The sequence below is a fragment of the Scyliorhinus torazame genome, chromosome 2 (assembly GCF_047496885.1).
Source record: "Scyliorhinus torazame isolate Kashiwa2021f chromosome 2, sScyTor2.1, whole genome shotgun sequence".
In the NCBI taxonomy this organism is placed as follows: domain Eukaryota; kingdom Metazoa; phylum Chordata; class Chondrichthyes; order Carcharhiniformes; family Scyliorhinidae; genus Scyliorhinus; species Scyliorhinus torazame.
Genome location: NC_092708.1, coordinates 314508023 through 314534380, shown reverse-complemented (window position 1 = coordinate 314534380; position 26358 = coordinate 314508023). Strand labels below are relative to the sequence as shown.

Here is a 26358-nt window from a genome sequence, read left to right as displayed (position 1 = left end):
AGCATAGGGTCTCGTTGTGTGCGGATGACCTACTCCTGTATATTTCTGACCCGTTAGGGGTGATCGGAGAGATTATGCGGATCTTGGGGGAATTTGGCCAGTTCTCGGGGTATAAATTGAACACGGGCAAGAGTGAGGTCTTTGTGATCCAGACGAGGGGGCAGGAGAGGAGACTGGGGGAGTTGCCGTTTAAAGTGCTGGGAGGGAGTTTTCGATTCTTCGGAATTCAGGTGGCACGGAGATGGGAGCAGTTACAAAAATTAAATCTGGCCTGGTTATTTGAGCAAATGAAGGAGGACTTTTGGGGGTGGGACATGCTCCTGTTGTCACTGGTGCAGTGGCTACAGACCGTAAAGATGACGGTTCTCCCGAGATTTTTGTTTGTTTTCCAGTATCTTCCTAATTTTATCCCTTTTTTAAGGCCTTTTCTTTTTTAAGTGGGTTGATGTGGTGATCTCTGGGTTTGTATGGGCAGGCAAGACCCTGCGGGTAAGGAAGGTGCTGCTGGAGCGGAGCTGTGGAGGGGGGGGGGGGGGGGCGGTGGGGTTGGCTCTACCAAACTTTATGAATTACTACTGGACGGCAAATATCGCCATGATCAGGATGTGGTGGAGGTGTCGGTGTGGGAGTGGGTGGAGGCGGCATCATGTAGGGTCACAAGCTTAGGGGCACTGGTAACGGCACCTCTTCCGTTCTCGCCGGCTCGATATTCCACAAGCCCGGTGTTGGTGGCAAGTCTGAGGGTTTGGGGCAGTGGCGGAAGCATGTGGGAGTGGAGTGGGCGTCGGTGTGGGGTCCAATCTGTAACAACCACTGGTTTGTGCTGGGGAGGTTGGATGGCAAAAAGAAATGGCAAAATGCAGGGATTGAGAGGTTGGGGGATCTGTTTATTGATGGGAGCTTTCCTTGTTTGGAGGATTTGGAGGAGGAGTTTGAACTGCCAGGAGGGAATGGATTTTGTTATCTGCAGGTGAGGGACTTTGTACGAAGGCAAAAACCTTTCTACTTCTACCACCATAGGGGATACAGGATAAGGTAGTTTCAAAAACAGGGGTTGGGGAGGGAAGGTCTCGGAAATTTATAAGGAGCTCATGGAGTGGAGGGAACCCAGATAGGGGAGGTAGAGCATAAATGGGAGGATGAGTTGGGAAAGGAGTTAGAGGCAGGATTGTGAGAGGATGCTCTGAGTAGAGTCAACACGTCCTCATCATGTGCCAGGCTCAGCCTGATACAATTCAAGGTGGTTCACCGGGTATACATGGCGGTGGTCGGGATGAGCAGGTTTTTTGGGGTGGAGGACAGGTGTGGGAGGTGTGCGGGAGGGCCTGCAGACCATGTCCACATATTCTGGGTATGTCTGAAGCTTAGGAGATTCTTGCAGGGATTTGCGGATGTTATGTCAATGGTTCTAAAAACGAAGGTGGCACCGAGTCCAGAGATGCCGATCTTTGGAGTGTCGGAAGACCTGGGAGTCCAGGGGGCGAGAGAGGCTGACGTTGTGGCCTTTGCCTCCTTGGTAGCCCGGAGACTGATCCTATTAGCGTGGAGGGACTTGGAGCCCCCGAAGTCGGGGGTATGGATTAGCGACATGGCTGGTTTTTCAGGCCTGTGTTGGGGGCAACCCTTGTCCCTACCCCACTGACCACCCATAACCCCCACCAAATACTGAGGCCTTTGGCTGTGCGTTTGAAGACTATTGCTGAATTGGTTATCGTGGTTAGGTGAGCACTTCACACATCCCACGTAGATTCCTGTGGGTGGGCGGGTCATGTAGCATGCAGGAGTCATTGCCTAGCATGCCAGTCAGACCGTGATGTCTGGACACTGTGCCTGACCACTGCGGGAGGCAACACCACACACGGGCAGTCGACATCCGAGCACCCAGGACATGTCCACGGCCGGAGAGTGGGTGAGTGAGGGCAGGGGTGTGCCCGATCCAAGTAACATTATAGAATCAAAGGATCCCTAAAGTGTAGAAGGCCATTTGGCCCATCGAGTCTGCACCAGCCCTTGGAAAGAGCAGCCTACTTAAGCCCACATCTCCACCCTATCCCCATAACCCCACCGTACCTTTTTGACACCAAGGGGCAAACTATCATGGTCAATTCACCTAACCTGCACATCTTTGGACTGGGGGAGGAAACTGGATCACCCAGAGGAAACCCACACAGACACGGGAGAATGTGTAAACTCCACAGACAGCCACCCAAGGCAGGAATTGGTCTCAGGTCCCTGGCGCTGTGAGGCAGCAGTGTTAACTATTGTGCCACCATGCCATCCGATGTTTCAGGGTGTAACTAAAAATCCTTTTCCATGTCCCATCTTTAGCAGGTTACTCACAAGATTACAATGTAAAACCACAGCGAGTCCAGCTGTTGCGAATGACAGTAACCAGATACAGATCTATCCTTTCATCAACCTCCGCACTGTTAACTGGAGTCGTGGAGAGGTTTGGGGAGTGTTGGGGGGGAGGTGGAGGAGAACGGAGGGAAACAGGCTGCGAGCGACCAGCATTACACTCTCACGACTGTGCATATGCCCAATGAGCCTGCATCGTGGCGGAAGTTGGAGGCTGATTGGTACAGCACATGCCCATTGAGCCTTGGCGTTCAAGAACTGCACTCACTGAAACATTCCCACAGCAGGCCGTGGCTCAGTTCCCGCATACCAATTGAAAACCTCTGTCGTAGACTACCGTATCATTCCAGAAAATGAATCTTAATTTGGATGCTCATAAAAGCAAGTCGGCACATAACTAACATTACAATAACCAGTGAGAGGTTTAAATTAATTGAAAGTTCTGAATGTCACTCATCCAGTATTTACAATTGTAATATGAATATTACCTGAGATGAAAGAAGGACTGCAATTTTTGTCCTCAATTGAGCAATGGTGTTGTCAAGTTCATATTTCAACTTTCTCTGGTCTGTAAAGAGATGAACAAAGTCAATTGTTTCGTGGTAATGTTTAAAGATTAGAATCAAACCTTTATTTAAAGCAATGGATAGATACACAAATGTAATTTATGCTCTAACCTGACATAATCAGGAATGTTATTTTTCAAATCATATTTTCCCTACACAGTACATGACTGTTAGCATATGGGAGATATGCTGGTGATGAATTAATTCTCTCATGCTTTCTGGTTCTGTTGTTAGATACTTAACGCAGAGTCTCTGGACACTTCTCATGCTTCCCTTCCAAAATTAAGAATAATAAGTTTTCATCAAAACTATTCATATGTCTGTTCACCAAGTCCTGGGTTCTACAAGTTAGATGCTAAAAAAGCTGTGTAAACGTTACAATAAGGAAGTTACATGAACTATCCTGTAGGTTTTCTTCATTTATCAATCGATATGTATACCTCACACACTACAGGAGCTTGATTTGTTCAGGTAAAGTCATGGCCTGTTTTTGTTCAGAGTTTCTGTTCAGTTGTGCCTGTTTTTCTGCACAACGCACCTGAAAAGATAAACTCAGTGGAGGAATTTTTGTGTAAATTACATTAAGTGCAACTCAAGGTTTTGCGATCTTCTGCATTACTTTAAAAGAGAAGCTAACTCCACTCTCAAAACCGGCTACACCCCAAGGATAAATGAATCACGATTGTGAATTTTTGCTAATTGCACTTGCTTGCAAGCCTGCAAGGAGGCTGCAAAATTAAAACTTGTTTTTTCTAGATGCAAGGCCACTAATGAGCACATATCTTGAATACCTTCTGTGAAATAAAATGAAGGAACTGACTACTGCCCATCAATATAATTAGCAAATAGTCATGTGAAGTGCTTTCTAAACTTATTTTCCTTTCTTTAAATTAGGGTTACTCAAGGCTTGAAAGATTGATTAAATGCTTATTTATTGTGATAAACCCATTTTCATCTCTATGATTCAAACTGCACTGTTACCACTCTTGAATATATCAAAGGGTAAGGTTTAAAGCAAAATGGTTTTCTGAAAAAAGTTGCACTTATGAAAATTGAAATACTGCCAGATTGGACTGGATCACAGCAGAATTTATTTATGGTAATATGAAAATGAACATGACTGGAAAATGAGGAGATGAAAATTCAAAATAGTGTATTTTTGAAATTGTTCATGGGATGTGGGTATTACTGGCATTTATTGCACATTCCTAACTGTCCTTTGTAATATGCCCGATAGCCAGTTAGTGAAGGGTGCCCCCAAAGTCAATCTATATTTGGAATAAATGTATTCACAAAGTAAAACTTACTCCACTCAACTCCTGTGTCAATAAGTATCTCAAGTATGCTCAAGCAACCATTCATTCAATCAATGCCCTCCACCTATATGTACTTAACTTCAATTTATACAATGAACAGATTTGCTCCTTTTTCATTAAATAAAATGTAATCGTTAATCCGCAAAAACAATATTTAAAAAAATAAAGAGAAAAAATATTCTTTTCCATATGCCGTACAAAGTATTAAATTATGAGACATCCCTCTTCTAGGACCCCCATTAATTTCTCAGTATAAGCACTTCTTTTTGTGAATGAATTAAACAACTGACAACGGCATCAACTTATTTTATCTTGGTGATTTATTTTCTCTCCAACATTTGTTTCAATCCAGCAAGGCCAATCTATAATCTTTCTTCACTCTCATATTTTGCAGAGCATATGTTATCCCACAAATAATGATTATCTACGTAACATTCAATGTGCAAACTATCGTCAGTACTCCCCTTCTATAGAATTTCCCTCAAAATATTTGACAAATACAATCTCCACAAGAGCTGGTGTTTCTGTGGCAAAAGAGTTTTTAACAACCCCTTTTATTTCCTGAGATTTCCAGTCTAAAAGACAAAATTAAATTTCCCATTTTCACCTATCAAAAATAATTTTAAAACTGCTGCATTTAGGAAAATTAACATATGAAGCATCACTAAAAATAACAAAATACATCTTCTTTGGGTCACTCAAAGATGGAAAATTAAGTATGCATTTCCTCCATATTTAATGTTTTATTTGCCCTACACATCCCCAAATTTAACATGTTTCATCACTGTACTTAATTCCAATGCACCAAAATTACCATCTAGGCTTGTCTGTTTGGAAAGCCAATTAAACTGACCAAAGAAACTCCACAACTACCCTGTCTCTTCTTTAGATGTAGCTTTTTGTGACGATCGAGCACAATTCACTGGGATGGGAACAATGGTTTTTAAATACAATCTCTGATTTAAAGTTACTCCAAACCTACTCTGCTTGATTTCTAAACCAATAAATCTAAAAGTCCTAGAAGCCTGACTCCCAATGTGAAATTCATCTTTAAACCTATTAATTACATATTTCTCAAATTTTGTAGTACAATTCCATTAGAACTCATCAACATGTATAATAAAGATACTTGAATGTTTCCCTTTATGATACCAATTCAACATTACAGTATCTGCTTTTAGTTTAACACAGTCAATTTTCATCAAAACAGATATTACTGTAAAATACTACACCCTCGAAGCATCATTCAGGCCACAGGCATATTTGTTTAAGTTTCCATAGTTTCCCATATCATTGCTTTCCTCTTCAGAAGGTTTCAGAAACACCTCTTTCTGAAACTTCCTACCCTGCAGAAATACAATTTGAATGCCAATTGATCTATACTCCCATAAATATGTGGTCAAATGAGCCAAAACCTTTTCCCACTGTGGGAGGAATCACTTTAACATCTCTCTCACCCACTCACTCTTCAAACTCCAAGCAACCAGCATTGTTTTAGCCTTTTAAGTGCAAGGACTGATTCAATATAAATCCATTTATGTGACAAGGATAGCTGTCCACTATCTGGTACTTCTGAATAAACTTCAAATTCCTTTCATCAAATTCCTGTTGTCTTGCCTCTCTTATTAACTTAACTTCAAATTCATTGGCATTCACCAAAGATAGATGCTTCTGGTCTTATTGTGAGACCGTTCTATGACCCCCAATTAATCTATTCAGCTGTGGTCTCTGCTTGCACGCTGACGTTCTTTGGGACTGCTACAGTAAAATCTCTCTCTCCCACTTGGGTTGGAGATTCTTTCAGTACATGATTGTTTTCTCATGCAAGAGTCATTTTCAGACTTACTATTAGAACTCTCACTGCAGTTTATTATTTCTATTCTTTCATACCATTCTGCTAGTCCATGGACTTCATTTCCTGGCCAACATTCATTCATGCACATCTCACATTTGTTACCATTCCATGTCATCATTTCCCACCATTCACCAGACCCCTGTGGAATGTATGTCACCTGAGTTTCTGCTCTCGGCAATTGGTTTGGATGAACCTGCCTGTCATCATCACTCACTCACCTTACTACCATTCAAACCTTGATCTATCATATTCTGTTCCTCAGAACCCTGAGGAACAGGGTTCCTCAAACTCAGTTTGAAGTACTGAGTGCTTTCTTTCATCCACTCAGATTTTGCAATCAATCCCAATTCTTTCCATAAGGAAAGAATCTTAATAGTTTTATGCTCATTGGTAATTACGTTTTACTATCATAATCAGGGTGCACCCATTCCTGAAGACCTCTCTTTTGTATTACAGCAAATCTCCTAAGCTGAAGTCTATCTCATCTGGTCTTATACAATGCACTGAAATTCTCAATCTTTTCGAGACTTCAGCCTTGCGAAAAGCTCTTCTCCCTTCATGTAAAGTTTTCAAATGTGCCAAAACTTTGGAACTAATTATCATACTTTCTAAAGGACTATTACCCAGCATGGAAGGCATTTTGGTAGTTCTCCCATTGACCAATTGATAGGAACTATACCCTCAAAACATTATTTGCATGAACCACCCATGTCAGTGCAGTTGTCAACTTGCAGTTTGGTTGATCTTCTAAGGTTTTGATACAGCATTTCATCAATCACAGCATGATTATTTTCACAGAGTTCATCGCTGAAAAGGTTTTCAGCTGTTGTATTCCACACCATAATGTTGGATTTTACAGCACCCACCAGCATATCTGAAGTCAGGGGAGCTCAAAATAAAGTGAATGGCCTTCCCACCAACCCTATCTCACACAGTCTGCATACCCTTAGGACTACTAAGGCCCTTACGTGGCTGATTAATGACCACGAAGTGCATTAATCTGACCCTATCACTATTTTACATGCAGCAGGGATAGGTGAAGGCTAGGTAGGTTGCCTGACAGTTTTCATGACATGGCTATTGTCAGGTACAAGGGAGGGTTGGGCGGGGGGGGGGGGGGGGAATAATCACCTTTGGTGTTCATTAAATGTACACCACAGCTCCTCTTTAACCCTCCCCAACCCAACCACCAAATCTCCCTCATTGGTGTCACACAGCCAGGCCCGTCCAAAATACTGGACTCATGAGTCTGGGCTCCATGACCTGAAAGACATGTTGAATTGGACATTATGAATTCTTTCTCCGTGTACCCGAGCAGGCGAGTGTGGCAACTAGGGGATTTTCACAGAAACTTCATTGCAGTGTTAATGTAAGCCTACTTGTGACAATAATAAAGATGATTTCTCAATGTCTGTCTGTAACCAACTTTTTGTCCTTGCTATGTATAATGTGAAATCATAGAAACATAGACTTTACAGTGCAGAAGGAGGCCATTCAGCCCATCCAGTCTGCACCGGCCCTTGGAAGAGCACCCTCCACCCTATCCCAGTAATCCCACCCAACCTTTTTGGACACCAAGGGCAATTTAGCATGGCCAATCCACCTAACTTGCACATCTCGAAACCCACGCAGACACTGGGAGAACGTGCAGACTCCACACAGACAGTGACCCAAGCAGGGAATCGAACCTGGGATCCTGGAGCTGTGAAGCAACTGTGCGAAACACTGTGCTATCGTGCTGCCCTACGACAAAAAAGACAAAATCTGGCTGCCTTTCTAAAAAGCGTGGCATGAAAATATTTCTGTCTTTGTTCCATACCTTTAGATCAATGGCAACTAACTTGTTGATGCATGATCAATTGCACAAAGACTAAAGTTGGGTACAACTGTGGCTTTATTAGTCAGATGCGTAGCCTCCTGCTGCAGCTGGCGAAATGGCAGGGCACTGGAGGTCATGCATATTTATACAGTTCTCCGTTTGCGGAGCCAGCTGGCAGGAGCTACCGGAGTAGTGCAGGTCCTACCTGATATCTCCTATTACAGTGGTTCACCACACTTGTTAAAGTCACATGCAAATTGAAGGCTTACTACTTGATGTGGTTGTGTCCTCTGATATCTTTAGATTTCACAGTCAGACCGATGGGAATTTGAACAGCCAAGAATATACTGAGCAGAGACAGACAGCCGGGGCAAATCTGAGCCTTCCCTGTAAACAAGACATCGGAAGATAATCGGTTCCATTCAAATGGATCGATTGTTGTGAATTTCCCAGATGATGTCAGACTTTCTGGCAGCTAGATTTCCCACCACTACCATATATGGTATGCACCTGAAGATGGACATCTGGGGGTGGGTTCCTGGTGTCCTGCAGAGTTGCAATCGGAAACTCCATTGGGTGTTGTGACCCCCCGCCCCATTTCAAATTTCTGAACATTGCTTTCCTTCTATCTTTCTTAATGCAAAATGCAAACAGATACTGTAAGCACCATACCTTCACATTCTTTCTGTAGTTCATCACAAAGTGTAGTCTCTGCAGCAAGCATGAATTCTAGTGTCTGATGGGTGGACATCTTCTCCTGTAGTCCCTCTTTCACCGCCTTTATGGTTTCATTCAGACTGTCAATTTCTTTCTTTTGAAATGAGAAATAGAGGTTTGAAGAAGCACTTATTATACTTGTGTTTATTACACTTACGAGTTCACTAACAAGTTAGCAGGAATATATTTAATTTTCATTACAATTAGCACCAAACTGTCATTTTGTAATAAATTAGCCACCGAACTATTAAAACCAGTTGAATTTATATGTTTGACATTGCACATTTACAGTGATGTACTTGAATTCTAAACAACTGATCTTTTTAGTTTATAAAGTTATAATCTATGGATAAACACCTATTTGGTATATTCCAGGTAATTATTCTATAATTCCTCTTTCTAGTTGTTTAAAATGTTTTGAAGTAGGGTTAAAGGAACTTTAAAAACATTGAGGGCGGGATTCTCCATTTCTAAGACTAAGGTCTGGATTCTCCGATTTTGAGGCTATGTCTGGAGGAAGTATCTGGTTTTATGACGAAAATATCGGCGAGGCCCCAGCACCGATCCTCCGACTGGTGAGGGGCAAGCAGCCGCGCCACATAAAACGGACGGCCTTCCCGATATAAACAACTGGAGAGTTGCCGGATCCGTGGCCGCGCATGCGGACCTGACCTGCAGATTGTGTCCTCCCAGGACACCCCCTCGCCACCCCCCACCAGTCCCCCCAGCCCTCACCGAAGCCTCCCCCCAGCAGTATGGCTCCCCCCACCCCACAATTGTGGCGATGCTGGACACAGTCCGCAGCCGCTACACCGGCTTCACGAAAACTGAGAGCACAAGTGTCCCGCGCTGTCGGGAACTTGGCCTGTCGGGGGCAGAGCATTGGGGGATGGCCTTCAGATAATGCCCTGAGGTCGTCCCAACGGCATAGTCCTCGATGACATCGTTTTGGAGGGGATGGAGCATCCGAAAACAGGCACTGCCCCCGAATCGTTCGCCTGATCGCCGATTACGATATCGACGTCGGGAAATGGAGAATCCCGCCCTAAGTGTTAACGCCAATGCAGAATTGGTGGACTTTCACGACAGCAAAACTGGCACCGAACCTGGATCAATTCAGCAATTGTGGAGGGGCTTGTACCCGGCTTGGAACACAATCGATTCCAATGAAAAATGGTGCGGGATTTACCGGGTCCGTGATTGACACTCAGGAGACTGTCAAGCTGCAGCCGCGTGTACACACTTCACTCCCCACACACACCATCACAGTCAACAAGATGGCACTGGTTGTGGTGGAGCGCGCCCATGCAGCTGATGTGTTGGCTGGGACCAGAGGGCACCTACGGGGGTGGCCTGGGGAGACAGCAATACGACCTGTGTTCACAGTGGGCTGTTAGCGGCATGGCCAGCTGTATGGCTGCCTTGCTGGCTGCAGCAATGGTGTTCCGTGCCCATCCATTCCAACCCTACAGCACACCTCCTGGCCACCCTCTGCTACACCCACCAGCCAGCGGCAAAACTGTCAACAAACTGTGGTGATGTTGGACACTTTCTGTACCCCCTCTATTTCCTTCTGCAGTCATGACACCGGTTTCACGATTTTCAAAAGCACAAGTGAACCGTGCCATCGGGAACTCAGTCCATCGGAGACGGAGCATCGCGGAGGCCAAGAAGAATACAGGGTCGGGCACACTAATGACACGCAAATGGTGTTTACTAGATGTGTGTTCTGGACTACATTGATGCTGCTGTCAAGATGATGGAGAATAACGATTTGGCATCAAATAGGTGCCCGCCGCAATTTTAGCGCCAGAACGTATTTGCCCAATCGCGTTTCGTGACTTTGGCGTCAGCCAACAGAGAATCCCGCCCTAAATCTTAGTTGCAGTCAGTTCCAGCTTCCAGCACCCTGTTTTCAAAATAGAAATTCACATGTGGAGTGTGGCTTTCATTGCTCTATTTTTTAATCTGTCCTATACAATCAACAATTAAACAGGTAAAAGTAAGAATAAAATATACAGATTTAAAAGTTAACGATTGCATGCAAGTTTTCGCAAAAGCACCAAACGACACCAAAATCTGTGTATCATTAGGATAACAGATACAAGTTACACAAAAAATTGAACTGGTGTAACCTTTATTTGAAAAAGTGTTCATTTTTCTCTGATGAGTAATTTGTTCAAATAGTAATTATTGCATTAATATTACACTGGGCTTCATAAATGTATTAAGTGCATTTGATATTTGAATCATTTGCAAGCAACATTAGACAACTTCTACTTATGCAGTTATGTTATTTTTGTTATTCTACCGTGGCTTCTTGGTCTGACTGAAATTCAGAAGTGTGAAACTTGCTTAGGGAAAGTTTCTTGCATACATGATGTAGCATCAAATAGAATTTCAAATTCTCCAGGGATCTGGTGGTTCCCCCGCCCACCCGACATTTAGTTTATGTTTTCAAAACATGAATTCTCCTAAAAGCACTTCAAAAAGATTGAAACATTTCTGGCTGAAAGTGAAGCTCTGTGAATTATCACAATGGCGTGACTCGTAGACTATGTGATAAATTTGTAATTTCGTTTTTTAAAGACAGGATACAGGCTAAAGATGGCTGCCACAAGCCACCATCTTGTATTGCCGCATTTGAAAGTGAAGGTGAAAAAACAAACAAACCTTCATAGGTCCATTGAAACTTGTCACTGTTTAAGGTAGAGATATTAAAATGCAAATGACTAGATATTAAAACACTGACTGCCATACAGACCCACCTAAAATCCCTTGGAAATGCACAATGGGTAAAGTATAGCAGGCCAGGCTGCCAGCCACTGCAGAGAGACTGTAAGTGACACAGGGAGTGTCAAGAAAGTTTTATGCACACTCTCTCTCTCTCGCTCCTTTAGAATTTTTAACCGGTTCAAGAGGTCAACTACCAGAAACCTACCAGCGAACCAAGATCTTGAAATAATTGCAATATCTTTTATATCAGACCGCATTCCCGATACCAACTAACCCAAATTGGCTGCAATGTTTAAAATCTATGCCTCAAGGAAAATCGAAGGATTCTTAACCATATATTCTTTTAACTTTTTAAAAAATTGGACCCCAACTTCCTTTCTTTTGATACCTGTGTGTGTAACGTCCCATTTTTTATTATTTTTGAGGGGTTTAGTGTTTAATACATTTCTTTAAATCAAGAAAACTTGCTTGATTGGTTCCTTATTGGTCACTGCATAAATTATTGAATACATTCTGATTTGGGAAAGGCACATCTTCGTGAAAAAAATCCATAAACTTTTGTTGTGACCAACTGAAGAGACTGAATATAGAAGAGTTAGTTCACTCTTTCTCACCTGGTCATAACAAAATGAAAGGAAGCCCAGACTGTAATTTTCAATTAGAACACATGGAGTGTGTTTACAATAAGTAAAATCTGAGAAACAGTAGGCAACATATATATTACTTTCAAGTGTCTGATTTCTGTTGACAAAAGCTTCACTGTGTTGCCATATTTGGCTTTTGCTTCTGCAATTTGTCGTTTCAGAACCACTGTTTTCTCAGCATATATTTGTATCTCCTTCTGTAGTCTCTTAATCTGGTTTTAAGAACAAAAGAGAGATAAATGTAAAATATATTTCATTCTTTAGCACAATGGTCTCCAAACAAACATACTTATTTATAAGGCATTTTAATTTTCCACTCCAAACTCTAAGGCAAAGGTTAATAGTTATATATACGAGCATATATAATAACATATTGAAAACATGAGTCATTTAGATACTTTACATTTATTGGCCCCCATCACAAAGCTTTCAAGTCTTCAGACCAAGTCAATGAGAAAATTAAAGAGGTGCATTATTTTGTTGCTGAAATGCAGGTTACATTATTGGGAACTGGGTGGAGGCTGCAAGAGCCCAGATTTAGAGGTTTGCAAGTGTGCATGCCAATGTTATATTATTTCAAAATGATCTAGGAACCATATTGTCATCTACATATATCCCCAATAACACATCACTCACTACAAGATAATAGTTAGTATATTCGATGGTGGTGGCGGTGGCAGCTGCTTTGGGAAACCTTAATCAGTGCTGGATGCAAAGCATTACAAAGTAGTAACCATATACAGTTAGCTCAATGTGCATCTTCTTTTATTGATGGCCACAAAAATAGTTCAGGTTTTTGAAAATGATGGGGGCCAAGTAACTGGCAAGTGGCAACTCAGGATGTATGTCAAACGTGTGCAGCACATTTGTCAATTGCTGACTGTGGGTATAGTGACATTACTCAACATCTTTAGACAAAGAAAATACAAGGAGGTTGAACAAAGTAAGTTCAAGTGTTTTCAACCTTTTTGTTAACCAAAACACAGAAGCTGATCAAATACATGCAAATACATGATTGCAGTTTGCTCCTTCATTGGATGTGGGCATTATTGCTGGCTAGGCCAGCATTTTTTGTCCATCGCCAATTGCCCTTGAGAAGGTGGCCTTCTTGAGCCACTGCAGTCTATGTGGTGTACGTATACCCATAGTGTAGTTAGGGAGGGAGTTCCAGCATTTTGACTCACTTTCAGATCTTGTGACTGGATCTTTCAATTGATTAAAAAACTGCAAAGTTCTGACTGATCGATGTTGAACTCATTTAAATACGAGTAATTTTACCATATTCAGCATAGGAAAATATGATTATTCTAATAATTCAATGATTTTGAAGAATTGAAGCAAACCAGAAATTAGTCACTTTACAATAACATTGACATGTGATTAAATTGCCTTTGAGGCACAGTTATAAAATCAAGGAAATAATGCTAAACATTTATAATTAGGGCGGCACGGTGGTACCACTGGTGCCTCACAGGCCAGGAACCGGGTGGGTGACTGTGTCGAGTTTGCATGTTCTCTCAGTGTTTACATGGGTATCCTTCAGTTGCTCCGGCCTCCTCCCACAGTCCAAAGATTTGCAGGTTAGCTGATTTGGCCATGTTAAATTGCCTCTTATTGTCCAAAAGGTTAAGTGGGGTTATGGGGATAGGGGGGGGGGGGGGGGGGGGCGGTGAGCCTGTGTTGGGTGATTTCACGGAGGGTCGGTGCAGACTCGATGGGCTAAATGGCCTCCTTCTGCACGGTAGGGATTCTATGGATAATTAGGCCCCAACTAGAGTACTGTGGCAAATTCAAAGTATCACATTTTCTGAACACAGTACGAAGTCTTACAACACCAGTCTCACCCCAGTCCAACGCCGGCATCTCCACATTTTCTGAAGGTTGTCAAGGTCTAGAGAAAGAGGAGATGTTCTAGAATTGTATCAAGGATGAAAATCTTCACTTATGTGGACAGGTAGTGGAACTATAGTTGTTTTCATTAGAGCAGAGAAGGTTAAGTGGAAATTTTCAGAAGTGTTCAATATCCTGTAGGGCAGTGATTCCCAATCTTTTTTACGTCATGGCACACTGTTGTACTATAAAAGATTTTGAGGCACACCTATTTTCTCCAACTGAGCTGCCAGCTCACAAAAATCTCTAAAGCCCCCCAAAACATGTCAAGGCATTGTTTAATACAATTTTAATTAGTTTAAGAAGTTTACAATGAAAACCTTAGCTTTTTTAACTTGCATGTCAAATACAATATTGGAGCCTGTTTCGTTTCTTAATTTTATTGGTTCCTGTTTCTTAGCTCTGTCTTCTTCCCTTAATGGGAACATTGTAATGTTTTACTTCTTCCTGTCCTCTTTCCTTTTCTTCAACCTCTCCCCGTCTCCTTCACGTCTTCAGGCTTTTGTGCCATTTTTGTGCTTTTGCATTTTGCACAGGCACAAGGGGCCTTTGTCTTCAACTCCGTGGTCGACATCTCCAAAGAACTTGGAGTCTCCTGTGCATGCGTCAGCCAGGAAAGGGCTGTACATGTGTGTTTTGGAATGTTTTGTGTTGGTATTTCTGATTTTTATTTTCAATCTGTTAGGCCCATGTGCATTGACCAATGTTAAAAATTCCTGTAAGGGTCCTTCCTGTTGATTCCTTTTTATCTCCTTTTTTTATTTTGTTGCCGTTATCATTTAGATCCATGGATGCTTAATGAACATGTTTTTTTTAATATGTTTAATGACATTTTTCAATTTGTAAAATACAAAATAGAAAGAATAAACAAATTTACATATACCAAGCATAAAAAACAGAAAATAAAACAGCTCCTCATCAAATCCCTACCCCCTTAACTACTAATGGTGACCATTCCTTGAAACAAACAATAAAAAGCTGCCATCTCCAATAGAACCCCTTGATTGCTCCCCTTACAGTGTACTTAATTTTCTCGAGGTATAAGGGGCAGAATTCTCTGATAATGGGGCTATGTCCCACGCCGGCGAGAAAACGGGCGCAAATCACTCTGGACTTATCTGGAGAAAGTCCAGAGCGATTCTCCGTTTTGCAGGGGGCGAGCAGGGCCCCAGAGTAGTTCTCACAGCTCCGGCTGCCGATACGAGGCCCTGCACTTCCGGCCGGAGGTCCGCGCATGCGCGTGGCGGTGGCCTGCGACGGCGGCCTGCGCAACATGGCGGACCCACGCAGCGGACTGGTCCTGAGAATATAGGCCCCCCCCCAGATTGCTCGCTCCCGTCAATCGGTGGCCCCCGATCGCGGGCCTGGCCGTCCTGGAGGCCCCCCCGGTGACGGATCCCCCCCGGCCCCCAACTTGGCGGTCGCGGACTGAGTCTGCAGCCGTCACTGTGAGTGCCCGCCGGGTAGAACCATGAGTGAATCACGCCGATGGGAACTTGGCCAGTTGCCAGCAGAGAATCGCCGTGGGGGCCTCTTTCAATAGCACCGACCAGCGCCGCGTCGACTGTGCGCGCACGATTGGCGGTGATTCTCCAGTACCCAGAGAATCGTGGGAGTGGCATTGGACCCGATCTCGGGTCTGACACCCATTCTTCGCCCCCGCGCTGAGCATGAAGGTTCAGAGAATCCCGGCCCAGAAGTCTACCAGATCCCCCAGCCACAGTGAGACACTGGGTGGAGATGGAGACCTCCACTTCAGCAATATTCGCCTCCGGGCAATCAGCAAGGCGAAGGCCAGGACATTTGCCCTTGCACCTGTCTGCAGCTCGGGACACCCCAAATATGGCCACTAAAGGACAGGGCTCCAGCTCAATCTTGAGATTCACCGACATGGTACTAAAGAAGGAGACCCAAAAACACATAAGTTTGGGACAAGACCAGAACATGTGCGCGAGGTTAGCTGGACCTCCTGAACAGCACTCGTACTTGTACTCCACCACTAAAAAGAAATGACTTATTTGTGACTTGGGTCAGTTGTGCCCTAAAAACTACCTTAAGTTGGATCGAACCAAGACTTGTGTATGATGACATGGAGTTCACCCTGCGAAGAGCTTCACTCCACAATTTATAATCCAATATGGGCCCAACTCCTCCTTCCACCTAGCCTTAACCCCCTCCACTGACGCTGAATCTTTTGACAAAATCCTCCCATAAATAGGGGCTGTTTAGCACAGGGCTAAATCGCTGGCTTTGAAAGCAGACCAAGGCAGGCCAGCAGCACGGTTCAATTCCCGTAACAGCCTCCCCGAACAGGCACCGGAATGTGGCGACTAGGGGCTTTTCACAGTAACTTCATTGAAGCCTACTTGTGACAATAAGCGATTTTCATTTTCATTCATTAAATACCAGAAGTGCCCCCTTCATCTGACACTAGGCAAAAGTACCCTCTCTATTATTGATGTTGGCGGCGCCACACATAATGTTGGGAAATTCCGCCTCGTAAAGTTGAGAACTTGGAGGTATCTGAATGAATTTGAACCCGAACGCCCAAACTTTTCCATCAATTCTTCTAGACTGGCAAATCGCCCACTCTCTCCAGCCCCTTCGCAAGACCTGATCTCACCGGCTCGAACAGATAGTTAGCAGAGATGGGAGCAGCTTCGACACCAACCTTAATTTAAAATGTTGTCAAAATTGGCTCCATATCTTCAAAGTGGAAACAACCACTAGATTTTTGGATCCTTTGTCGGTGAGAATGGGAGCGACACGGTCACTAAAGCACCCAGACCAGACTAACACCCTCAACGTGATCATGGCTGATCCCATCCTGGCCTCAACTCCACCATCCTGCCCGTTATCCATAACCCTTCAACCCATTACCAATTAAAAATCTGTCTAACTTCTCCTTAGATTTACTCACTGCCCCTGCATCTACCACATTCTGGGCTAGTGAATTCCACAGATTCACAAGCCTTACGGAGAAGTAGTTTTTCCTTAAATCTGTTTTAAATTTGCTACCACTTATTCTAAGATTATTTAGAATAAGCTTCTTTTAGAATGCCCCACAAGAGGAAGTATCAGCTCCACGTCTACTTTATCCATACCTTTTAGCATCTTGTATACCTCAATTAGATCTCCCTTCATTCTTCTAAACTCTAACTTTTCAATCTCTCCTCATACGACAAACCCCTCATCTCAGGAATCAACCTAGTGAACCTCCTCTGAACTGCCTCCAATGCCACTACATCTTTCCTCAAATAAGGGGACCAAAACTGTGCACATTACTCCAGGTGCGGTCTTGTCAATGCCTTGTACAGTTTGCAACAACGTTTCTTTACTTTTATACTCAATTCTTTTTGCTATAAATGCCAACATTGCATTTGCTTTCCTTATTATCTGCTGCACCTGCATGCTCGTTTTCTGTGACTCATGCACGAGGACACCCAGAACTCTCTGCATCAGAGCACCCCGAAGTCTCTCCCCATTTAGATAATAAGTTGCCTTTCTATTTTTTTGACCAAAATGCGTGACCTCACACTTATCCACGTTAAACTCAATCTGCCACATTTTGGCCCACTCTCTTAACCTATCTATATCCCTTTGTACGGTTCTTATTTCCTCATTGCAACTTACTGTCCCACTTATTTCTGTGTCATCGCAAATTTGGCTATAGAACCTTCTATTCCCTGTATCCAAGTCGTTAATATAGATTGTAAATGGCTGGGGCCCAAGGACCAAACCCTGTGGCACCCCACTTGTTAAATCTTTCTATCTAGAAAAAGACCCATTTATCCCGACTCTCTGTCTCCTGTCCGTCAGCCAGTCTTAGAACATAGAACATACAGTGCAGAAGGAGGCCATTCGGCCCATCGAGTCTGCACCGACCCACTTAAGCCCTCACTTCCACTCTATCCCCGAAACCCAATGACCCCTCCAAACCTTTTGGTCACTAAGGGCAATTTATCATGGCCAATGCACCTAACCTGCATGTCTTTGGACTGTGGGAGGAAACCGGAGCACCCGGAGGAAACCCACGCAGACATGGGGTGAACGTGCAGACTCTGCACAGACAGTGACCCATTGGGGAATCGAACCTTGGACCCTGGCGCTGTGAAGCCACAGTGCTATCCACTTGTGCTACCGTGCTGCCCAAAGCTTCTATCCAAGCTATTAAATGAACCCTAATCCCATGTGATCTCACCCTGTGAATTAACTTTCTGTGCAGCACCTTATCAAACGCCCAGATATACGACATCAACAGGATCCTCATTATCCACTTTGCTTGTTACATGTTTGAAGAACTCAAGCAAATTAGTGAAACATGATTTGCCCTTCATAAAACCATGTTGACTCTGATGGATAGCGCTTTTGCTTTCCAAATGTCCTGATATTACATCCTTGATAATTGATTCTAGCAATTTTCCAACAAAAGGACTGGCCTGTAATTTCCCACATTCTGCCTCCCTCCCTTTTTGAATAAGGGTGTTACCCAATCACCTTAGGAAGACAGGGTTCCAACCTCAGCGCTAGCACCTTAGCAATACCTTAGTGTCCACGTTAAGTAATGAGATAGGATGGTGCGACCCACACTCCACAGGAACCTTGTCTTTTTTCAGTTGAAGGGAAAGCGATGCCTGTACCAGTGTCACAGGGAGAAAGTCCCGTGCTACAGAGTCTTCAAACATCCCTACCAATAACGGAACCAACTGTCCAGCAAATGTCTTGGAAAACTCCATCGGGAACCCACCTGACCCAAGGACCTTACCTGTTTACATCCGCCCCACCGTTGCCAGGACCGCCTCTGAACTAAACAGTGCTTCCAGCTCACGCTCTTTCTCCCTCACCTCGGGAAACTCTTAAGCCCTCCAAAAGCTCCGACATAGCTGGCCTACCCACCCACTCACTGCGCCTGGCGGCTCCGACCTATAAAGGTTCTTAGAAAAAGTTTCAAATGCTCTATTAATTTTATCCGGATACCAGCTTGTTGCTCGAGTCTCTGACCTGGATAATCTCCCGGGAGGCCGCCTCAGCTGGCAACTAAGAGACAGCTGGCCTTGTCCGCATATTCATAAGTAACCCCCCTCAAGCGCCGCAACTTCCGCACTGCCTTGTCTGCAGACAACAGGTCAAACTTTATCTACAGCTTTTTTCTGCTTGCCAGGATCTCTGGGGTTGGGTCAAGTTTCGGGTTCAAAAACCAAGCTAAATTTCCCCCCAGAATCAACTGATGCGTGACCAAATCCAGTATTGCGGCCAACAATCTCCTCATAAATGTTACATCGTCCCAATTCAGGGCATATACATTCACCCTTACCGTCCAATAATCCAGTGACTATCAGAAACCTGCCTCCTTGATCCGCCACAACCCTTCCCGCTACAAAACGGACTCACTTGTTCACTAAATTTGTCACACCCCGGGCCCTGCTATCGAAGACCGAGTGGAACACCTGACTCACCCAACCCTTCTGGAGCCTAGTCTGGTCCCTCACCCGCAGGTGGAACACCTGCAAACATCTAAACACCTAAAAGAGGCCGATCCATAGTGCGCAGGGCTTCTTATCCTTCTTCTCTTTTGTGCCCTTTTGGGCTGGGTTAATTCAGGATCCAATGGATCGATAGGGTCTCGATCACTCTGATCGATACCGGCCAATTAGGGGCGGGTAGGCGGGTACCTTGATGGCTGGGTGGGTCCGAGTCGTTATTGTCCCAAGTGCGTAGGCCTTTCCAAATAAGGGGAGGTGGCGCCGGGGAGTTTGCCACTGTTGCTATTTCTTAATTTGAGTCTATTGTCCTGGGGAAATCGGTGATTGACATTTAACAGGCGCAAGTTTCAGTTCGGCCTGGTTTTCCTTTGCACAATACACACTGTCTGTGTCCTGACTTGACCACAATTCCCCTTATCCTTAGCGGGCGATCATTTTAGGCAGCTACAGCACTCAAGGAAGATGGAGCTGTGAGTGGCTGGACTCCCTCTCTTCACTCGTTCCAGAAATCCTGTGAGCTGCATTTTATATATGAACCTACAGAGAAACTGAATGAATGAAGCTACAGTGAATATCATTACAGACTGAAAACAGAGACCTCGACCTGAAAGTCTAGTTTGAAGGAAAGTATGGTTCAAAACAAAGATTCTTTATCCTTTTACTTATTATTTTCATTCATCTCTTTCCCATTGTGTTTGTTTGTCTTGTGCGTGTGTCTGTATGTATAGTGTATATATAAGGGTGGGGGCAAGTTAAAGTTTGGGATTAGGAATTAGATAATCGTTAACCAGTTGTAGTTGCTGCAAAAGACTAGTTTGAAGGAAAGTATGGTTCAAGACAAAGATTTTTTATCCTTTTACTTATTATTTTCATTCATCCCTTTCCCTCTGTGTTTGTTTGTCTTGTGCATGTGTCTGTATGTATTTTTTTGGGGGGGATTTTTTATTCAAAACAAATTTGTAACATTTACAGAGTGAAAAAAGGCTATATGCAAAGAGCCTTAACATAGTGAAAACGAACAGTGGGAAAGAATAAACATGTTAATAAGGCACTTCCACAATCAGCTCTGTTTGCCCATGCCTCCCTCTCCCTCCCCCCCCTTCCTGCCCCCCTCCTCCCTTCCCCCCCCTTCCTCCCCTCCCCACCTCCCTCCCTTCCTTCCCTCCCTCCCTCCCCCCCCCCCTCCTTCCTCCCCCCCTCTCCCCCCTCCCGCCTCCAATCCATTGACTCTGTCTGCACCTCCCGCTGCCTTGGGAAAACAGGCAGCATAATCAAAGACCCCTTCCACCCGGCTTACGCACTCTTCCAACTTCTTCCATCGGGCAGGAGATACAAAAGTCTGAGAACATGCACAAACAGATTCAAAAACAGCTTCTTCCCTGCTGTTACCAGACTCCTAAATGACCCTCTTATGGACTGACCTGATTAATACTACACTCCTGTATGCTTCACCCGATGCTGGTGCCTATGTATTTACATTGTGTTACTTGTGTTGCCCTATAATGCATTTTCTTTTCTTTTCATGTACTAAATGATCCGTTTGAGCTGTTGGCAGAAAAATACTTTCACTGTACCTTGATACACGTGACAATAAACAAATATAATCCAAGGATGGACAGGTTCAAACTGAACTGTGAATTAAGGATGATTACCAATTCTCAAACAGAATATAACCTCTATTTTATTCTAGCTGGGGGATTGAAAACAAGGGGTCACTGTCTGAGGATATAGGTAGGCTTTTTAGGACTGGATGAGGAGAAACCTCTTCACTCAGAGGGTGGTAGACCTGGGGAATTGTCTCCCACAGAAGGCTGTGAAGGCCAAGTCACTGAATATATTTAAGAAGGAAATAGATAGATTTCTAGGTGTTAAGGGTCTGGTGAGAGCATGGGAGTATGGTATTGAGATAGAGAATCAGCCATGGTCATACTGAATGGTGGAGCAGGCTCACAGATATCTGAATGGCCTACAAGTGCTCCTGTTTCTGTTTTTATGGAAGCTTGGCCAAATAAGTGGCATGTAATATCTGCAGCAGACAAGTGGCAGTCAATGACCATCTCCAACAAAAAAGTGTCTGAACAACCTTCCTTGACAGTGTTACCATCATCAAAATCCCAATTTAAAAAAAAAAAAGAAATTTTATTCCAAACACATGTACATAAAAACTTGGAAACATAGAAAATGGAAGCAGGAGGAGGTCATTCGACCCTTCGAGTCTGCTCTGCCATTCATTATGCCATTCATGGCTGATCATCAAGTTCAATATCCTGATCCCGCCTTCCCCCCCATATTCCTTGATATAGCCCCAAAAGCTATATCTAATTTGACATATATCTAATGTAACATCAACATGTATCGGTAATGTAACATCAACATATAGCTATATCAAATGTAACATCAACAAAGTACAAAATACACAGTCCATCAAAATCACAATCAACAGTTTGTACAATTGTTCCCATTTTATCCCCTCCCTCGCCACCCCATGATGAACAACTCCTCAAATAGCATCATGAATAGCCTGCACTGCACCTCGAAGCCTTCCTCTGACCCCCCTCATCTTGAACTTAATCTTCTCCAACCAGAGAATATCATACAAATCCCCCAGCCAAGCAGCCACCCCGGCGGCATGTCCAACCTCCAACTTAACATGATTCTTTGCGAAGCAATCAGAGAGGCAAAGGCTACAAAATCGACTCCCTTTCCCTCCAGAAGCTCTGGCACCTCCGAGAACCCAAAAATCACCACCATAGAGTCTGGTTTGACGTCCATCCCCCCTATCTTGGATAACGTTCCAAAAACCGCCTCCCAATTGCTCTCCAGCTTCTCGTAGCCCCAGAACATGATTCGCCGGCCTCCACCCACACTTCTTGCACCCGTAGGCCACCCCACAAAGAACCCACTCATCCTCGCTCAAGTCATGTGTACTCTATGCACCACCATCAACTGGATCAAGCTCATCCTCGCGCAAGAGGTTGAGTTCACCCGCAGCATCACCTCGCATCACAGCCCCAAACCTATTTCCTTCCCTAACTCCTCCTCTCCAGCCCTGCCTCCCTCCACTTCCCATACATCCCATCCATCTCCCCCAGCTTGAACCTGTGGTGCCCACACAATGGTGTCAACAGCGACATTCTTTCCAAAGTAAAATGCCTCCTCAACTGGTTCCACACCCTGACCGTCGATTGCACCACTGGCTCCCCATATATTTCCCCGGAGCTAGCGATAACGGGGCCGTCACCATGCCCTCAGACTGGATCCTCCTTAAATTCCTCCAATACGCTGTCAAATTCCACTTGTGCATTTCAGTCCACTCCCGTGTCACCTGAATCCCCAAATATTTAAACGGTAGTGCCCCTAAATTGACCTTCCGTTCCCCGCATTCACCGGAAACACCTCACTCTTCCTCAAAATTCCAATGTTAACGTCAACTGACCAAATCATATCCACATAAATTCTGTGGCTCTAAGAGCAGATAAGAGGCTGAGGCTGTGTATTCTGCAGCAGGTAACTGACCTGCGGACTCCCCAAAATTTTGCCATGATTCACAAGACCCAAGGCAGGCCTGTGATGAAATCTTCTCCATTTGCCTGGAGAAGTGTAGCTCCACCATGACAGCAATGTGTGCCATCTACAAGAGGCACAAGAATGTGTGGGAGTCTCCTGTCCCCCAGCCACATACCTTTCACTGTTGGTGGGATTCTCTACTCCCATCGCTTGTCAATGGGATTTCCCTTTGAAGCCACCCCACGCCACTAGGAATCCCACAGGTTGGGGTGTGCTGCCGGTTGGAAAAGAGAATCCCAATGGCAGGAGAATTCTGACCAATAACCTCACTACTGAACCTCTCTTCTTCCCTACATTGGCATTATAATTTTAAGTATTTTTTGCATCTTTTCCAGTGCTTCTACAATATGGAGACCAGAAATATACAGTTTAAAGTGTGATCGAACCAAGATTATACACAAGTTTAATATTACATCTCCTAAACCAATGATCACGACCATCTAAAAAGTGTAGAAGGTATTATGGCCCCCTTAGGGGCCACAAACTATGCTCAATAAGATTCCCCACCTTTCCCACAGAGTATGACACCCCAGATAATTAGGGGCAGGGTTTCCCCTTAACAAGGGAGAACCTCTCAGTATAAAAACCCCGACGAGGGGAGCCCTTCGGGGAGAGGAGTTGTTTGCTTTGTAATTATTGTGTCTACCAAAGTAAACCTTAGTTCATAAAAGTTTAAAAGCAAATTACTGCGGATGCTTGAATCTGAAACCAAAGAGAAAATGCTGGAAAATCTCAGCAGGTCTGGCAGCATCTGTAGAGAGAGAAATAGCTAACATTTCGAGTCCAGATGGCCCTTTTCAAAGCATGAATGAACCCTTAGTTGATTCCTATCCTACCGCGTGTTCCTGTGTCTCTTCCGTTGGATTCTACAGAAGACACCTTGGAACACAATTTCCCCACATTCTTCTCCAAGTTCCACAACTTGCTTAGTTGGAAATATATCACCATTTTCCATTGTTGCTGGGTCAAAGTGCTTGAACTCCTTACTTAACAGATTTGTGGGAGTACCTTCACCACATTGACTGCAGCAGTTCAAGAAGGCAACGCATCACCAACTTCTCAAAGGGTGATAAATGCCATAAATATCCACATCTTGTGAATGAATAAAAGGTCAGGGCCCATACCTCCTGAATTAATTTCTCTCGTTTCTTCTTCAAGTCCTTCATACGCATACTCAAGTGCGTTAAGTAATCCTCAGTAGTTGCTTTGATGTGCATAATATCTTTTGATATTTCTTCTCTTTTTTGCTGGATAGACTTCCTATTTTAAAAAAACATAAATCAATATAAGCGAAGGTTCATCACCAGGAACTAGATTGTTACATTTTCTTTAAATTTTATATTGCAGTCTACATTTTGCAATTCTTCCTCAAAATTTGCGTTTTGTGTACAGATAATTAAGCATTTAGGCCTCATTTTTAGCTTTGGTGCACCCAAGGCAAGTATGTTGCGTAGCCCAAAGGCAAGTATGTTACGCATCAGATGCTGGGGTACGAGGCCTGGGACATTTTTAACTCCTGGAGCTCATGTAAATAGTTCAGGTAGCAGTTCACCTGAATGGTTTACTTAAAACTGGTGAGAGTGATGTAATGTTCAGCTGGTGAAAGCAGGGATGGTGTAGGGAAACTTGTATAACATATAATTTTTGGATCAGGAGTATTCTTACTCCTGCTCGGAAAAAATAAACCGTACAAATTTTTTTAAAAACCACGCACTTGGGTCACTTCTGGCCCGTACTGTATGCACACCTCATATGGTTCAGGTAACATTGGGATCCAAATTTCCCCAGAGGATTTGGAATTTCAATATTTATGTGGTCCCAACTACCTACATCCTCCATACTCTCATAAAGCCAGCTGTTAAAATGTTGGGGTATTAACGTTGCAGGAAGGAAGTGACTTCCTTGTGACCATTTAATTTTGTCCCAGTTGTATCATTCTTGTCCAATTTGAATAGGGGCTTTAATACCATTGAGAAATATTTACAAATCTTATTTCATTTATTTATCAGCTGAACAAATTGATGCAACTTTATTTGAAGTGCTTCACCAGCAATAGTTGCACTTGACACATGGGGGAGACAGTGGCATTGTAGTAATATCACTGGACTAATAATCGAGGAATCAAGGGTTCAAATCCCACCATGGCAGCTGATGATTTAAATTCAACTAATAATCTGGAATTGAAAAACTAGGCTCAGTAATGGTGACCATAAAAATATTGTCAATTGTCATAAAAGAAATCTGGTTCACTCATGTCCTTAAGGGAAGGAAATCCACCATCCTTACCTGGTTTGGCCTACATGCAATTTTACTTCCCTCTGAAGTGGCAAGTTACTGAGCTCAAGGATAATTAAGGATTTTGCAACAAACATTAGCCTTGTCAGTGACACCCATCAAATCAATTAAAAGAAACTTAAAATGACCGTATGTTTCCTTTGATCTGGTGATGGGATAGGGGACTCTGGAGATTCGGATTCTTGCTCTTGGCTCCTGTCCTTGCTCGTTTTTTACTTCTTCTCTGGGAGTCCCTAGGCTGAGTATTAAGGTTTGGTTGTGCCTGGTCCTCTCATTGTCTTTGTTATTGTCATTTTGCTATCTTAATGCTGCAGGACCATTGCCGGTCAGAATCTAGAGACGAGTTTAACCTGTGCTGTAAGTTAGTCGATTCCTCTTAGCTCTGGGCTTCTCGGGGTATTGTTTTTTTTCTCTCATTTTGTTTTGTATCTGTGGGTGATACGTAGTTCTATAATGTTGCCTGTATCCTGGTTGCGTGCAGATGGGTCACTTATCCGTGGAAGGAACACGTTGTTGATTCTGTCCCTGAATCATCCGGTCTTATTTGTTCCCAATTAAGTAATGATTATTGTTTTGTGCTGTACCTGGTGTACACTGATACCTATAATTAACTTTCAGCTTTTGTTTGCTTGTTTTTCAAATTCTAATAAATAGACTTAAGAAAAAGAGGTGCTACAGTACAGCTATCTGAAGCAGGATTTGTAGAATTCTTTTAAGGTTGACAGTGATGCAGCAAGATGAGGTTGGTATGCAGAGGCTTGATCTACTCGGCAGGCGAAGGCAAGAATCTTCCAGAGAAACAAGTTCCAAGGAGATTTAGGCTTGATGAAGGCTGGTTGGTGATCAGCCAGGAATCCTGCTTTGGTGTTTGCTGACTGGAGTTTAAACAGAGAACTGAGTTGCAAGTCTAGAAATGTAATATTAAAACTTTCAAAGGTGTGAAGCTTAGATCATGTGATGATGCCCATTAATTGGTTAGATGCAGGCTAACGAGCAGTTTATATGCCTCATTGTTCACCTTAGGAGATAAAAAGTAGCTTTCAGTGCCTCTGCAAGTAAAGCAAGATTTAATGGCTTCCTCTTTATTGTAGGTCAGGCTGGGGAGACATGTT

The 26358-nt window shown here is 43.6% G+C and overlaps 1 protein-coding gene across 2 annotated transcripts in view; it reads right to left on the bottom strand.

Moving 5' to 3' along the window:
• The window catches only part of ccdc175 (coiled-coil domain containing 175), a 228251-nt gene that overhangs the window by 21621 nt on the left and 180272 nt on the right, over positions 1-26358 (bottom strand). For both annotated transcript variants that reach the window (XM_072489110.1, XM_072489113.1), the window contains 4 exons: positions 24076-24211; positions 12092-12223; positions 8587-8725; positions 2847-2926 (listed from right to left, as the gene is read on the bottom strand). In XM_072489110.1, coding sequence (XP_072345211.1) covers positions 2847-2926; positions 8587-8725; positions 12092-12223; positions 24076-24211 — 487 coding nt within the window. The remainder of the gene's footprint in view (positions 1-2846; positions 2927-8586; positions 8726-12091; positions 12224-24075; positions 24212-26358) is intronic.